The 17,097-nt window shown below is 40.6% G+C and overlaps 1 protein-coding gene across 1 annotated transcript; it reads left to right on the plus strand.

Moving 5' to 3' along the window:
• Positions 1-15,457, plus strand: CDADC1 (cytidine and dCMP deaminase domain containing 1). The gene is made up of 9 exons (XM_057367361.1): positions 1-132; positions 3,570-3,664; positions 5,158-5,335; positions 6,138-6,716; positions 8,680-8,729; positions 9,757-9,926; positions 10,949-11,138; positions 11,777-11,837; positions 13,080-15,457. Exons 1-9 carry the CDS (start codon positions 54-56, stop codon positions 13,151-13,153), a joined length of 1,476 nt encoding a protein of 491 aa, XP_057223344.1. The 5' UTR covers positions 1-53; the 3' UTR covers positions 13,154-15,457.
• Positions 15,458-17,097: the final 1,640 nt, after the last annotated feature.

Consider the following 17,097-nt stretch of genomic DNA (forward strand, 5'->3'; position numbering starts at 1 on the left):
CCTGGGGGCGGTGCGGGGACGGCTGTGAGGGACTCCGGGAAGTGCCGCTMCCCATGCACGGCGCGGAGGAGGCGGCGGCGGGGCCGCGGGTAAAAGCGGCGAGCACGAGCACGCAGACCGACAGCATGGCCGGTGAGCCGGGATRCGGGGGGTAGGGACGGCGGGCCGGGGCCTTCCCCGCCGTGAGGGAGCCGCGGCCCCGCCGCGCTGACGGTGGTGAGGGCCGGGGGGGTGTGAGGGGGGTGTGCGCTCGGGACACACCGGCCCCTCGTGGGTCTCGCCTCACCCACCGAGTCCTTCCAGGGGCGGCCGGTTTGTCCTCTCCTCAGGGGACTTTTTCCGCCTCTTCCCAGTGCTATTCAGAGAGCCCGCGCCTTCCCCCTCCGTTTATTCTTCAGAGAATGCTCCTGCCCCTCACAGACAGTGTAAAAAAGAGTATATATGTATATATACACATATACATATGTATATGTATATATATATATGCACATATAAATATATATGTGTATATATATGTGTATATATATGTGTGTATATATAAAGTATATATATACTTATATCTCAGTATACTCACATATATAAGTATATATATGAAAATATATATACAGCATATCTATAGTATATAAGTATATGCTTTATATATGCACACTTTATATTATAAGTAATGTGTATATTTATATGCTGTATATATCATGTGTGCGAATATATATAAAGTATATATACTTCTACATATAGTATCTGCAAGCATTTATCTATATATCCAGTAAAAAAAAAAAATTCAGAAAAATATATCTATCTCTTCCTTTCTTCCCTGCCCCTGCTTGGCAGCTCCCTTCTCCATAAGGCCCTTCTGATAACATAAGCTTGTATTTTGCTCCCTCCTCCCACTCCGTTACAATGATTTCTTTCCCCAGCCCTTTACTAAATATATTTAATGTGCATACAATGCAATGTGCAGGAAAATGCTTGCTTTCTGAGGGGTGTTCTTATTAACCCTCACTGCAGGCCCGTGGTATGGTTTTGTAGAGGGCAACTTTCTCTCAAGGCTGGGGATGCCCGGTGAGGCAGATCTGATAGATTCTGTAGATCTCATTGCTGCGGTCCCGAGGGAGTGGTGTGTGCATACGGAGTGCTGTATATATAGTTCTCAGACAGACCACCATGGCAGGGCTGTCAGGTCTCTTGGATGGGTGTATGAGTTTTGTTTCATACTGGGTTTTTTTGAAATCCTGCTTCTAGGCAAGCAAAATTGATTAAGTCTGAAAATGGKTTTATGGGGAAAATAGGCAGCAGAGTGATGTCACTGATAGCTTCCTCCTTGATGGTGTCAAGCATCATTTTTACAAGCCTTTCAGACTTTGGACTAGGAACTCCTGCCTTACAGCCATGGCATAATCCTGAGTCTGAGCCATGTCCGGGTAGACAGTGCCCTGCTTCTTTGCTTCCAGGTGCAGGAGCAGCAAGGTTTTTGTCACCAGCCTTCACAGTGCACTTTCCCTGGAGCATGCCTCACCTCACTGAAGCCAGGTCCATAACCGGGAGGAATAAAATCATACCTTTGTGTGAAGTGGGCCTGACTCACCTGCAAAGAGCACTCCTTTTATATGTGGTTATGGTCTCAGGAGCAGAGAGCCTGACTCCTTTATTTCCCCARTCTTCTGTAGTTGTTTTCAATTCTGTGAGACATTCTCTCCCTTCTTTCCAGTCCACTTTAATGAGCCTTCTCTTCATCCTGTTGAACTTCAGGGAGTGTTTTCCTACCTAAATGAGTAAAGATGCACACACATAGCTATGATAACTGTAACTGAAGGTCTTTCCTTTTTCTTCATAATATTCTCCTGCTTCTCATTATAAATTTATATCAGGACATTCTTCATTTTGTTTCCCATGTGTTTGGCAGGTCATATTCCRGGAAAACTTTCTGTGGTGTGTGTAGTTTTAAGTGTACTCTGTATGCCAAATTGTAGTCCGTTTTAGAAAACACAAAGGTGTCTGTGTGCATTGTCATAAATTGCACTGGTTATTTTAACTTGCCGCTTGGGAACTGTACATGTGTGTGCTATGACAGGAGTAAATGGACTGTGATAAGAATTAATTCAAATGCCCATTTAAGAATCAGATTCTGCTTCTTTATATATGGTTTGTAGACTTACGTTTACGATCTATGTTTACGGTTTATGTTTACAGTTTGTTTTTAGTACAAATTATAACAAATCTTCATGTGTGCTGCTTGCCATGTACGTTTCTAGCACACATATCTGACTGTGCTAACCAGGTGCCCTTGCAGTGCTTGTGCCAAGTGGGGTAGCAGAGCTGGGCAGCCTAAGGAGTAGTGGACAATGTGGCACCAGGATAGGGCTGCTGACAGGCCTCTATTTGCTTTCCCAAACCACACTTATGTGTGAAAAACGCTGAAAAATACCTTTTGAAAACGATATTTCAGTCATGGATTGCGTATGTGTGTCTGCTGTCCTAGTTGTTTGGATTCACAGACATGATATTAAACTAACCATCTCCCCCCATCAGGTAATCTTAGTATCTGATTGTATCTCTTCCAAGCTGCTGGAACTACTTAAGGAATGTTCTTCTCTATTCTGTTCCATTCTTGCAACTGCCTTTTCCGCCTTTGCAAAAACAGTAACATTTATGTAAAAAGATAGAAACAGAAATAATACTATTGTCAGTCAGTACATGTCTGACCTACAGAGGAATATGTGTTCATTGCAGCGCTCTTTAAGCACCCCTGAAATAGGGACTGGAGATATTTCAATTAACTCCTTGCCAAGTATGAGGCAAGATAGCTTTACATCTGAAACAGTGCAAGTTTTACCAAGCAGTGCAGTACTTCGTCCTTTTTCCTTTGTGGGACACTCAGTAATGCTGAGTGCTGGCCATCACAAGACAACATCCAGATTTTGAGTACATGCGCAGCACAGCAGAAGGTGATGCTCCAAGGAGAGATTTTTTGCATTTTGATATTTTGTCAGAAGTGATGGCCTGAGCAAAAGGTTTAAATTTTTGTAAGAATCTAGCCAAAATGTAAGCAGACTGTAAGAATCCAGAAGCAGGATCTCCAGAACTGATGTAACTGGAAGGTTTCGCAATGGCTCGTCCACTCTTGCTGTGGGTGTCAGTGTAAAACCATCATGCATGCCTGGGTATTTTTGCCCTCTTCTGTGGTGAGCCTGAAGCTGAATCAGAAGGTCTCTCAGATTTCTGTAACCATCTGTGAATCATTTGAGCACATTAAGTTATATGGGATCTCATGATCTGACCTGTGATTTCTGCTCTACACATCTGAGTTGAACTAACTCACTGAATTTCAGTGAAAGTTTCACCACTTCCTCTGATTGCACAAATATGATCTCTGCATCCAGATGTGAGCACCCTGAGTTGGCAATGTCTGCCCTGAAAAGGATAGTGTGGATTTAACTGCTGAAAGGGCAGAAGGGGTTGATGAACCAGCTTCTGTAGCAGCTGTGTTGTAGAAGACCTAAAAAAAAAGTTCAACAATGTGGAGTTTCTTTATAAATATTCTCTAATAAATATTTATTTTTTCTTCAAAATAGGTCAAATGCCACGACTTTCTAAGGTCAATCTTTTTACTTTATTAAGTCTCTGGATGGAGCTCTTTCCCTCGGCTGAACAACAGAAAAAATCCCAGGTAAAATGCCTGTGCTTACCGTTAATTGGCCTTTCTGAAGAGCTCCTTCAGTAAATTTAACCCAACTGCTCTTTACATGACACATAATGCAGATAAAAAAMCAAAACCAACCAAATCTAATAAACTTTTTTTCAGATATTTCATAGAAGTAAAAAAATAAATCCAGTATTGGGAGAAAAATAGCACAATGCCTGAATAGCATGCGATTTCTGAAAARCTTTGAAAAGCAAGGTATGCCCCAAGAGGTTAAACAAAGCGGATGTTTTGAGCATGTCAAAGGAGGCGTGGTGTATACCATGTGTATAAAGTCAATGTGGTTGATGGTGTACAGAAACACTAAAACAGTTACAATGTTCATGACTCTAGATGAGTTCTTTTACACAGTGGAGGTGGATGCAACAACTTGAAATGTTTGATGATCAAGAACTTGTATGTAACTACTTTAGTGCCAAGGAAAAGGAGCTTTTAGATGCCATTAGAGTGGGTCTTCTAAATCGTAGCCAGTTACTCTTCAAAGTCAAGAGACATTTTTAGACTAACCTGGAACAGGATGTTTCCTTTTGTGACCAGAGTTGTTACTGTGCTCTCTAAATGATTTCTTATTTTTGCAGAGCATACCCTTTTGTGAAGATCCATTGTACATGTATCAGCCAGGGCAAGAAAAGATAGGCAAATAATCTGAATGAAGATTAGGCCTCATTTTCAGAGCTGGTATGTCCCAGACTAGATCTGAAAGAGGGATAGATGAACAGCACCTACAGGCTTCAAAAGCAGTTTCAARTTTAATAATTCAGTCAGAAATCGCACTTGGGTTGTGTATAGGGCTTAAGTAAAGTCTCATTTCTGTAACCACAAAGCAATTGAATAATTTACAGATCTAAGGCAACAATGTTCGGTAGCAGCTGGATTGCATAATGAGATCTGTTTCACCAGCTTAATCAACCTAGCTTGTATCCCCTTTCCTCACAATGTACAGGAATCCAGATGTAATAGGTCTCGTCTGTTATGCAGACTTCTTCCATAGGAGATTGTTTAGAACCAGGATTCCATAAATGAAGAGACAGAAATAAAGCTAGAGAAGCTATTGGCTCCCAAGTTGGTCAAGCTTAAGACAGAAATTAAATTCATGAGCATTTCCAGATGCTGGCTGATTCAGAGAGGCTTTCAGCTATAATTGACATAATTTTCTATGCTGCTTCTGGATTTTGATGTGGGCAAAGCAATGACCAGAAAAAATCATAGATTTATGATAAGTCCCTGTTTGGAGTTTGACAGAGACACAGCGCTCTGATATTAACAGGCACATGTGAAAACAAAACAACAATAAAAATGCTTAGGAAAGTGCAGATTGTTTAAAATTCGTATCACAATTTGTACTGGAGAGCTCTGTGCTCTGCTGCAGGTTGGTTACTGTAATCCAAGGAAGAGCTATAATACTTATGGACTCAATGTTGAAAAAAAGTAAAATAATAATAATGCTTTTTTTTCTGTAGGTGAAGAAGAGTGGTCTAGTTGTGGTGAAAAACATCAAGATCATTGGTCTTCATTGTTCCAGCACAGAATTGCATGCTGGCCAGATTGCACTCATTAAACACGGATCAAGACTTAAAAACTGTGATCTTTATTTTTCCAGAAAACCATGTTCAGCTTGTTTAAAAATGATTGTAAATGGTAAGTAATGACAGTAGTAGAGTAAGAGTAAATGATACACTTGTGATTGAAAACAGTAAGCCTGTTTTCTCTTTGGACTGTCCTAGTTGTGAATGCCTAACTTGTGTAGCCTGCATTGATGGTTTCCATAAGGGTGAATGTCCCAGAGCYGAAGGTCAAGAAACTGGGGTTTGCTCCTCAGGTCCTGTTTCTCTTATGTGCAACCGTTATCACTGGTGGTGCTTGTCTCTTGGCTGGGATGCCCTGCTCAGATTCTGACGTTCCTCTTGCACTCTCCMAGAACAACCCTAAGCCTGATGACTAGGCCTTGGTTGGTTGCTGTATTTTTCCTTGCCTTCCCACTGCTTGTGTCTGACACCAGGGAAGAGTGGGGTTTATGCAGAAATCACAGGGAGTACTTAAGGGTTTCCTTTTCCCAAGGGAGGTGAAGGCAAACCAGTTTTTTTGCTTTCTGAAATGGGATCTGCCGGTATAGCCCTCTGCAAATACTGATTTTTAGTCTTGGCAGTAATGTCTATCAGTGCTAACTTCCTGTGTCTATGTTGCTAATTTATCTGTTAGATAAAAGATCCCAAGATCTGAGAACTTGGAAAACTCAAATTTTTGTTTGTAGTCAGATTATCAAGCTTGATAACTCCTTGATAATTGTATCTACCATCATTTTTGTTGTCTAGACACCCCTTAAGTAGCACTCGGGGCCTTAAATAAATAAAACCAGGATTAGGCAATAGTGTGTTGAGTGTGGGTTTTATGTTCCACTGTACTTGCAAGATTCCTTTTGTTGCATTATCTTCTCTTCCAGCTGGGGTGAACAGAATTTCTTACTGGCCTGCAGATCCTGAAATCAGCTTGCAGAACGAGGTGTCCAGTCCCACAAGCACTGAGGATGCAAAGCTGGATGCCAAGGCAGTGGAAAGACTAAAGTCAAACAGTCGTGCTCGTGTGTGTGTGCTACTTCAGCCTCTGGTGCACTGCATGGTGCAGTTTATTGAAGAAACTTCCACAAAGTTTGATTTTATTCAGAAAATAGCAAAATCACAGCCTAACTGTGATACTGACTTTTATACTGCATGTAGGCAAGAAAGAATAAAAGAGTATGAAAGTTTATTTCTAATTTCAAATGAGGAAATGCACAAGCAAATATTAATGACAATAGGACTGGAGAACCTCTGTGAAAACCCATACTTCAGCAACCTTAGGCAAAATATGAAAGAACTTGTCTTGGTCTTGGCCACAGTGGCTGCCAGTGTCCCTGTCTTTGGATGCTTTGGATTTTACAAGAGTGGATCACAACAAAGCAATGAAGCAGACGATCAGTGTTTGCCCCAGGATGTGGCAAGGCACTGTATGATACAAGCCAGGCTGCTTGCATATCGCACAGGTGAGTTGTCGCTGGAGTGCTGGAAGAATGGGGTCTCATCAATTGAGCAAATTCCTGATTTCAGTCTTATTCTTTCAAATACTTCCTTGAGCAAGCTGCTCAATTCGAGTCCTCTAAGGGGGAAACAAGTGCAGTAATAGTAAAGACTCCACAGGAGCACACAGTATTGTGTGCGAATGCTTTCCATGAGGAAATCAGTGCAGGTATTTTACACACAGTGCTGGCAAACCGTGTCCTGCCAATGTGTCCAACACCCTACTGAAAATAGAACAGAATGACATTTAAATTCTTCAAGGTGCTCTGAGGCTCTTTTTAGTGAGGTCTCACAAGATGCTTCTGTTATCAGATAAATATCAATATTTTAAGAAGATTATGTACACTTCAGAAAAAAAGCAGTGAAATAATAAAAATAAAATAAATAGAAATAAGATAAAAATAAAATAGAAATTAAAAAATAGTATATTAAATACAGTTATATTAAGTCTCCTAGTTCTAATTTTATTAGTGGAAGTGCTTATGTATCTGATGGGGGTTTTCATTGCACAGATGCTGGGGTTCTATGTCCAGGCTTCTGAGGTGGAAGGATAGTTTTTGACTCTCTTCATAGAGATTACTGCTGTTAGCTGCTTTATTTTCTCTTGGTACCAAGGCAGGAAACTGCTAAGTTCTTCCAGAGAACAGAATATGAAGACTTAAAATTTGATGGTACTCCACAATAATGTTTTGCCCTCTAGATATGATAGTTGCTTTTTTTAAACCATCGTGAGCAAAAAAATGATATATATTTAAAGCTTAAACCAAAACTAATCCCCCGACACATACATACAAGCCCAGCCTCTTAAGTCAAGTACCCTCAGCAAATTTTGTCTCCAAAAATTGCAGAGGAGATCACGTTTTTTAGATGTAATTCAGAAGTTTCATGGAACCAGTTATGAGTTCTTCATACAGCTACTTTTATACAGAACAAGGTGGAATGACTAAGCTTGAGTACTCATCCTTGGGGCAGCAAAGTTCAGTTTTATCTGTGGTATTCAGCCTGGATTCAGATCTAGTGTTTGAGCCAGCTCTTATTCCACTGAAGCGAAATTAAAGTAAATATCAGCTCACAAACACATATTTAGATGCACTGTTATATAGGTGGATATAAGGGGAGAATGATCACAGGATGTTTTCTAAGCTGGCTTAATCAATCAGTATCATCTTCCTCACCTCATAAATGAAATCAGCTTTGATGAAATATGTCCTTGGCCCGAAAGACCCTCTTTGAGTGATTATGTATGCTAGTGACACTAAGGATGATGGGCATGATTAATGGAAACAGTGTGTTCTGCAATATTAATCAATGGAAGCCCAAAACATACTTTTTCTCATTAATATGCTCTGTTTTAATTGATCAAGATTCTCATCAATAGCTACTGGGGAAGATTTTCGAGTCATATCCGAGTCACATAATGAAAGCTCTGTACCAGTTTTCCTATGGTGATGTTAGAATACACCCCAAAAATCCAATTGTTAATATTTTGTCTCTGAATTTGTATAAAATACAACTACTTTTGACAGAACTTCAGACCACAGACCCATAAATTTAAAGAATTACAAAAATGAAGTCATTAAATTCACTAGTAAAGAACAAGAAGGTTTTTATCAGTTTGCTCTCTCACATCAGTGACCCTCCTCACACATATTCTTGCTACATGTTTTCTTACCTATATGTTGGATGCTTTGTTGCATTTGTGAGCAAGGTACACAGCAAAATCTTAGAACGACTGCCTTGCAGTTAGAGCACACCTAGCTTTTACAGTAGATTCCTGTGATTTCAAAGCTTTTAATCTTTCTGCATTTCTTTCTTACCTATCCACAAAGCAACAATAAATGTTATTCCTTACTCTAGGATGTCATGTGTTAATGTATAGGTAACTCAGAAGTGCTTTGTTATTTACTTCTAAAATGTTATGTATTTTAGAGGATCATAAAACGGGAGTTGGAGCTATTATTTGGGCAGAGGAAAAATCAGTAAGTATTGAAAACGTTACTTTTCCTTGCATTCACAAATCATACACTGGCTTTGAGCTTATTATTTTCCTTTAAATTTATTCACTTCTGTTTTTCATACACACACAGCTTTAGTAACTTAGTTAATGACTGGTTCATTATTACACTTTAAGATGAAGGGGAAGTATAAATTATTTTAGTAACTATGACTTAGTGTCTCCACCTGGGTTTTCAGTACACATGCTTCCTTAGTCATTGTCACTTATTCCAGGTATCCTGGCTACAAGATTTTGCCACAGCTGCTGGTCAAGCAGCATGTGCCTACTCTGCACGGTCCCTCTTTGCAGGTCTTTTTAGGAGAACTCTCAGTGCAATTATAGCCTGACAGTCTCCCAAGGATATTTGTTGCAGCTGAAATGCTGTATTGGCTTTAGCACATTCCTTTTTGGATCAAAGTGGTATTTTTCTATGAATATTGTTACATTGCTTTTTCCTATTGAAACATAAAACTTTTGTTCTTCATATCTCTGTTTATGCATGTTACCTATCCCAGAAAGCCTCATTCTTCATGTGGCTGCAAAATACTCTTAATTTGTTTTTAACACCAGTCATCAGCTGCTTTGTTTCTTTTTCTGATTTCAATTGCCAATTGCCTCTTATCAGCCCACTGGTCACTGGGACTGTTGAGAGACAGCTGAAACACCATCTCTACTACATCAGGGATGAACTCCAGCTGTATTTAATTGTGTACACTGTTAAGGCCTACATCTTTCAGATTTCATGTCCCTGATGTCATTATTACTTGCCAAAAGGAAAGCCTTGAAAGCCTGTTGCATGTAACTGAGGTGTTACACTTCGCCTGTGTGGCTCCCACAGGGCTCAGTGGAGAAGCTCCATACAGACATGGAACAGTTGGCAAGACATGAGCTGTATTTCAGCTGCTATAACTTGGCATGAACTGATCATACAAAAGTATACATTGCACAGTACTTTGACTTARAACTCTGTTTAAATACTTCCAAATTTTTTGCTTTGTTTACTGTTGCAGAGAGGCTGTGATGGAACTGGAGCAATGTATTTTGTAGGCTGTGGTTACAATGCCTTTCCTGTTGGATCTGAATATGCTGATTTTCCACATATGGATGATAAGCAAAAAGATCGGGAAATTAGAAAGTTCAGATATATTATCCATGCGGAGCAGAATGCCCTAACATTCAGGTAATGGGTTTATTTTTACCACTGAGAAGAATGAGATGTTTCAGAAACAAKTTCATGACAAATGTGTGTTGTGTTTAAGCCCAGCAGGTAAGTACACACCAGGTAGCCCCTCACTCCCCCCACCCCACCCTGGTAGAATGGGGAGAAAGATCAAAAGTAAAACTTGTAGGTTGAGATAAGAACAGTTTAATAATTGAAACACATTAAAATTTATTAATAATAATAAATAAGGTAAAAGGTAAAAACAAGTAATGGCCAATACAGTTACTCATCATCCACTGATCAATGCCAGACCCCATACCCAATCTCTGATCAACGCCCCTTCAGTAACTACCCCAGTTAATACAGGGTGTGACATATAATGGGGAATATCCTTTTGGGCAGTTTGGGTCACCCTTCCCRCTTTTTGTACAGCTTCTCACTGCCAGATTATGATTCAAAGCACTTGATTCAGAGTAAGCTTTACTTAGCAACAACTAAAATATCAGTGTGTTTTCAACATTATTTTCATACTAAATCCAAAAGACAGCACTGCACCAGCTGCTGAGAAGAAATTACCTGTATCCCAGCCAAAACTAGGACAATGTGCAATGTCACTGGGATGAACTGTAGATTGCAATCACAGTCTTCTTTATGCCTATGGTGTAGAAGTTTGATGTGTATGCACACAGTCAGCTCTGGGGTTTATTCAGATTTTTTATATGAAGTTGAGTTTCAAAGGATACTGGCTCCTTCAGTTATATTTCAGTTACAAGCCACTGGCTCTGCTTCTTGCTAGACCATAACCTGAAATGCCTAAGTGTGGCTTCCAGCAATAATAGATGTGGAGACATGGGATGGGTGTTGTTCACAGATAGTGAAACCAAACCAAATTCCATTGTGTACTTGTGCACTTGATTAGGAATAAGTTACTTCTGAGAGTAAATAATACTTCTTTGCTTGCTTTTTGAGGTATCAAATTTGACACGATTCAGAATTATCAAGATTCAAACTCTGAAATTCTGTTTTCTGACTGCTTGTAGGTGTCGAGAAATAAAGCCAGATGAGAGAAGCATGATATTTGTGACAAAATGTCCATGTGATGAATGTGTTCCTTTAATTAAAGGAGCTGGTATCAAGCAGATCTATGCAGGAGATGTTGATGCTGGAAAAAAGAAAGCAGACATATCCTATATGAAGTTTGGTGAACTTGAGGGTGTAAGCAAATTTACAGTAAGTGTCTAAATGTACTGTACTATAAAAACTGGGGGAAGCATTGATGAGAGAGTAGTGAGCAGTCATCTGCAGCCAGGATAGAAGAATGCTGTGCTGTATAGTCAGGCGAGTGGAATTGAGAGGTTGCTCTGTCATAATTTCAGGGAGCAGTGCTGTGCCATTGCCAAGCCCTTCTGTGTTTTGTATCTACATATAGGATTTCCCTCTAACTTGTTGCTGTTATTGGAGTGGTCTCTTCACACTGTGGAGTTCTTTCCAGGCCTCCCATGTCACAGCATGGCAGCTGACGTGGGAGGTCATTGTGTGATTTTGTTGGCCCATCTAGCAGCTCCTGAAAGAGCTGTGGTGGGTTTTGAATGTGGCTAAGGGCACCGGCAGTCAGGGCACTCCCCATGACAAACTGCAGCACTGTTGGTGTGAAAAGCCTCATTGCTCCTTCTCAGGGGAGTAAATGTTTGCTTGGCTTAATCCTTTTTGTCCTCAGAGCAAATGTGTGTTTGAGGGGGAGCCCTTCATTTCCCACCTCACCCCTAGTCATGCCTCACAGTGAAGGCCTGTAGGGTACTTTTTCCTTCTGTCTTTATTCCTTATTCTGTCTTCTGGAATAAGTAAACATTTTCTTCTTCTTTTGCCAGTGGCAAGTAAGTCCATTGCACACTAATACCCTTGAATTCCATGATCCTACAGCCAGGGAAAGTAAGTATTTTTTCATTAATTCATTTTATGACTGAAGTCAATAAATGAGATCACATTTTAAACAAACCTGATTCCCTCTGAGGTTGTTTAGTCTTAATTAGTCTTGATTTCAGTGAGTTAAATTTTGCTATGAAAACTTTTCTGAGTTTTTTTAGTAGGTGATCTAACTGTAACAGGTAATAACTAACTGCAATCAGTGAACTAACTTGTAACAAAATCCTTTAACATTACAAAATCTAACAATTCTATTGTGAAGGCCAACACGTTTGTCATGTAGATAATTTCAGACTACTTGATCATGTTTTAAGTTTTGTTATATAAAGACTTCKTATATTGTGTTCTATAAAGAGTACCATTATTTTTCAAGAGAAATGGGACTGAACTCGAAGTCATTTAAGTATGTTCTCCAGTGCATTTTAGGGCTTTCATATTTGTGTATACATGTGCACATATGTAATGTAAAGGTCACAAAATCCTTGTTGACACACACCCCGTAGCAAGGGAACTGTCATGATCTCAAAACAGAGTTAAGTCTTACTTTGGAGCCTTTCTGTGCTGCAAAAGGGACCCACCACACGCATCTACTGTGTCAGCTACCAATCCTTAAAATATTTCTCATCCAGAGGGGAAAACAGCATGGAAAAAGCAGTTAAATAATTTTTGTGCCTCAAGCAGGAAGATGCCGTGTAAAATGCATTGAGTACCATGCTAGCAGCATAAAAAAAGACTGAAGGTAGTTTTTGTGGCACACAAATAGCCACATACTCCAAGCAAATTCCTAACATATACTGAGATAGATTATTAGAGAAGTCTCTTTGTTAGCTGCTTCCTTATGGGCTCTGGGAAGGGGGGAGGGAAGGGCCCAGAGAAGTGTTTATGGCKTTAGTGGTCACTGCAAAATGTTAGGGCTTATTTGTCTCTCTCTTCTTAATGGTTTTTAGACCCAGCTGGAGAAGATTCTTCCTGGGGTACTTTGTTTGACAACTTTTAACAGGGCTCATTTCTCTGAACAGTTTTCTTTAATGTGGTGTGTCTGCATTGCTAATACTGAACTGGTTTAAGTTCCTCTCTTTCCGTAGTGTATTCCATCTTGGCTATGATGATTGTGTGTTCCTCTGTAAGGGGAAGAAGACAATCTCCAACCCATTCCCCACCTTGTGTTATTGCAGTGTGTCTGTCCTTGTTGAGTATTAGACTATACTTGCTGTTATATTAATGGTCCATGCATGTTCTTCTCTTTAGATGGGGTCCAGAAAACAAAATCGCTGGATGACCAGCAGCACCAAAACAAGAAACTGTGTCTTGGTCATTACTGAATAATTAAGCACTTCCTGCAGTCTTGCTTCGTACTTTTTATACTACAGCCTGTTTGCACTTTCAAATAAGGGAGAGTTTTATTTAATGTTTGGAAAGTGAATTTTAGAATAAGTTTATTTATTATGTCTTTAATGTTTTATGATGTTACCTAAAGGTCTTTTTAATTTAGAAGCTCCTGGCGAAAAAATGCTGCTTGTATTTTCTGTTAAAGTAACTGGGTGGCTGATCATTTTAAACACATTTTAAAAATATATACTGAAAGTTTATTGCTAGTAGAGCAGAGTAATAATAAAATGGTGTCTTACTTGCTTGGTGTATGGATTGAGGGAATGGATTTTTAAGTTCTGGGCTAGCAAAAAGGCAGAAATAAACTCTAGTTCTTCAAATACAATTGTCAGGGGAGTCTTCTAGGAAATGGTAAACAAAAATCACCAGCAACTACTTCTGTTCTTGAAAGTGACTTTTGCTTTTCAGTCTGCTTCTCATTATAATGGACACAAAACCATTGGGATAGTAACCATTGCTAGGTAAATGATTTGCAGACCAATCTTGTCTCTGATACACTCTTCATACTATAGCAGCAGAACTGTTTAGTTTTGTGGTACCTGCCTTGCTGCTCTGTGTGTTTCCTCAAGTGCAGTCCATCTGAATTAATGAAGACAAGGATTAGCTTTGCTTTTTGTCAGGTTCTGAAAGCAGGCCTAAAAGCATTTGGCTGTATGCATCTCACTGGCATCTACATACATGTGAACATTGCTTGTGTTGAGGTTTTGTCAATCTTTGCTAACAGGCACCTAGGACTACAGAAGCTAATAAATCACCAGTGTCGTGTTGTTTCTTAGATAGCATGATGTGTACCAGTGTAATAGCCCAAATCTTTTCAGGTGCCAGTCTCTTGGATGACTACATGTGGAGCAAGGGTGACATTAAAACAGCTGCTGAAACTGCAATCTAGCGTTGCTAGTTTTGAGGGGATAAGTAATAGGTGACCGGAACAAAGAATTGTACCCAGAATTTTTTGAGCGGTCTGTCTCCTAATTCCCATCTGTTTCCTGCTTTGAATCTGACCTCTGAAGTGTTTGTTTTAGCAGATGTCCCAAGATTTTCTGTTCACTACTCTGCTGAGCTCTCAAGTACAAATACCTTAAATATTTTCTGCTCTTTCTGGTAGGATATGTAAACAACCCTTTCCCAGGTCTTTCATGTGTCTTTGCTGCCCTTCTTAAAGTCCTGGAAGGGGAATCATGTCTTAAGATGCATCTGTAGGTTTTCCTTGTTTCTTTTAGGTTTTGGGAAAGCTTGAAGCTGGATAGCAGGGCTGTGACTGGATAGTGTACACTGTCCAAATTAGAATAAAAAGTCTGCTCTTGTCCACCCACTGAAACCTTCTCATTTCCATAATCCATTGGCAATGCTCTTCTACATGAAGTAGAAGTAAGGGGAAAAACAGGGCTGGATTTAAGGTCCCTTCAAGTTTTATAGTGATCTGTCTGCTGGTATCAAAATGTGTAAAATCTGTATCTTCATAGGAGCAGCTGAAATTGAAAAGTCCCTGAAATGTCATAGGTGCCCTGGGTACACAGAGAAGCAAATTAAGTAAAATATCACACACATGAAATAACTACACTGCAGTAAATGCTGCAGTCTGGAACATTTCTCTACTGGAGTAATCTCTGTTTCAGGAGGAGTTAAGATTCTATCTTTTAATTACTTTTTTTTTATAAAGAGGAATTTTTTACTTTCTGTGAAACTTGGAATTGCTTGTAAGGCTGAAGGCTTTGAAGCCTGGCTTTATTTCTGTCTTACTATCTTCTACAGATTCTTTCAGAGGTTCAGAAATTTCTGTAGGCTTTGATTCTCACTATAACCCTACTTCTTTAATTTTTACTGGAATTACAAAGTAGGGACTTTATCTTGGCCAACAGGAACAATGTCAGTGGGGTTCCTGGTTCCTCTCTCAGCCTGTGGACTCTGTAAGTGCTGCTCTGCTTGTCTGATTACCAGAGAGAGAGCTACAGAATACTTGACATCTCCTGCAGTGCTTATTTTGCAAATCAACTCTAGAATGTTTGTTTCTTACATAAAAACTACAAAGTATTTACTCAAGAAATATAAAAGTTATATATTTTATACATTGTATGATATTTCCATGTGCATTTTGAGACTCATTCATTTCAGAACAATCATTTTAATTGCAGGTATTAACAGTAATAATTTGGCCTCTTGACTGAGAATTACAGAAATTCTCTGTTAATTGTCTGCCTTACAGCAAAATATGCTTCCTGCTAATAAATTAATCTGTCAGTGAGTACTGAAGTGTGTTTTTAAGTGTTTTTAGGAACATTTTTTAAGTGTGTTTTTAGGAACATTACAGAGTGCTTTGGAATGCTCACACCTCTTACAGGCCTGGTACTGCTTGCTGAGCTGCAACACCTCCCTCTGCTCTGCCCGAAGAATTTGTCTTAACATGAGACTGCCTCTTGCCAGCCCCAGGAAAGGGCTGGGATCCCCTTCCTTAGCCCTGTGAGGATTAACTTCCTCTTCCTCAGGAGAGTGGGAGCTGCATCAGGGAGTACTGCAAGCTGCCACCTCCACAGCCTATTCCTTGGTTGGATGAAGCTTTGACCATCCAACAGTAAAATTGGTCCCCACTCGCCTCTTGCCTAGTTGCTCTGGATTGCCTGTATGGGCATACCCAGGTGTCCCAATTCCCAGTCATTGCAGAGCAGAGCAGCATCACTGCAGTGGTGGGGGCCAACAGCTGTGCCAGTCCTCAGTGTGGCTATGGGGCATTGAGCAGGGAGTGAGTGATGATGGGGGTCTGACTCACCATGGTTTCACATTCACCACGTTTCAGCCTAGGCTTATGRACTGAGGGCCTGATAGCCAGTTCTGTGCATTATGGCTGTGCCTACAGTTAGTTTTCCTTCTAAGCTGAAAGGAATCCACTCAATGCCCTCCAAGACTGGCTTATGTCACAGAGCCACACGCAGCATCTGGGGACAGATGGGAGATGTGTTTCCGAAGTGCTCTTGAACTGAAATGTCATCATAAACCACAGTGGGCATTCAGTGGGACACAGCCAGGCTGGCAAAGGGACAGGTTTCCCAGAGCCATGTTTAATGTGGGGAGTACTCTAAAAAGCTTTGTAGTCATCTAAATAGATTTTTTTTGTTTCAGCCATTGTGCCTGCAAACCAAACTCCAAATATCTGGCTTTAATTTGTTGGATCCAGTAAGTGACATTGCTTGGAGAATAAGAAAGCAAAGAAGGCTAATGGTATGTGCAGATTTCAAATAGATCTGGATTACTGGCATATTGGGTTTCCGTAGCAAGGTTTTGGTAGTGGGTGGCTTCTGGGCTGGGTTCTCTGAGATGCTTCCAGAAGTTTCACCCATATCTGACAGATCCAATGCCAGCTGGCTCCAGGATGGATGAACCACTAACCAAGGCCAAGCCCAGCAGCAACCATGATAGTGTCAGTGGGCTAATAGATTTAAGAAGTGGGGAAGAGCTGCACCATAGCAGCCAGAGAGAGAAACAAGAGTAGACACCAATGTCGGTGCAGAAGGAAGGGAAAGAAGTGCTCCAGGTGCCAGGGCAGAGATTCCCCTGCAGCCCATGGTGAGGCAGCCCATGGTGAGTCAGCTGTGCCCTGGCAGCCCATAGAGGTCCATGGGGGAGCATGGGGGAGCATGGAGATCCATCTGCAATCCATGGAGGACCCCATGCTGCAGGAGGTGAGTGCCCAAAGGAGGCTGTGACCCCGTGGGAAGCCGGTGCTGGAGCAGACTCCTGGCAGGATCTATGGGAAGCCAAAGGAGAGAGAAGACCCCTCTGGAGCAGGTTTTTTGGCAGGATTTGTGACCCTGTAGGGACCAACAAAGGAGCAGTTCATTAACTGCAGCCCGAGGGAAGGATGCAAGTTGAAGTTCATGGAGGA

The sequence above is a fragment of the Malurus melanocephalus genome, unplaced genomic scaffold (genome assembly GCF_030028575.1).
Source record: "Malurus melanocephalus ecotype Western Australia unplaced genomic scaffold, MMel_1.1 scaffold_78, whole genome shotgun sequence".
NCBI lineage: Eukaryota > Metazoa > Chordata > Aves > Passeriformes > Maluridae > Malurus > Malurus melanocephalus.

Bases quoted from the DNA above. Each gene is read 5' to 3' on its own strand.
- CDADC1 (XM_057367361.1), top strand. From the start codon at position 54: ATGCACGGCGCGGAGGAGGCGGCGGCGGGGCCGCGGGTAAAAGCGGCG. The intron at 133-3,569 runs GTGAGCCGGGAT...TCTTCAAAATAG, and splicing joins GCAGACCGACAGCATGGCCG to GTCAAATGCCACGACTTTCT. The intron at 6,717-8,679 runs GTGAGTTGTCGC...TATGTATTTTAG, and splicing joins GCTGCTTGCATATCGCACAG to AGGATCATAAAACGGGAGTT.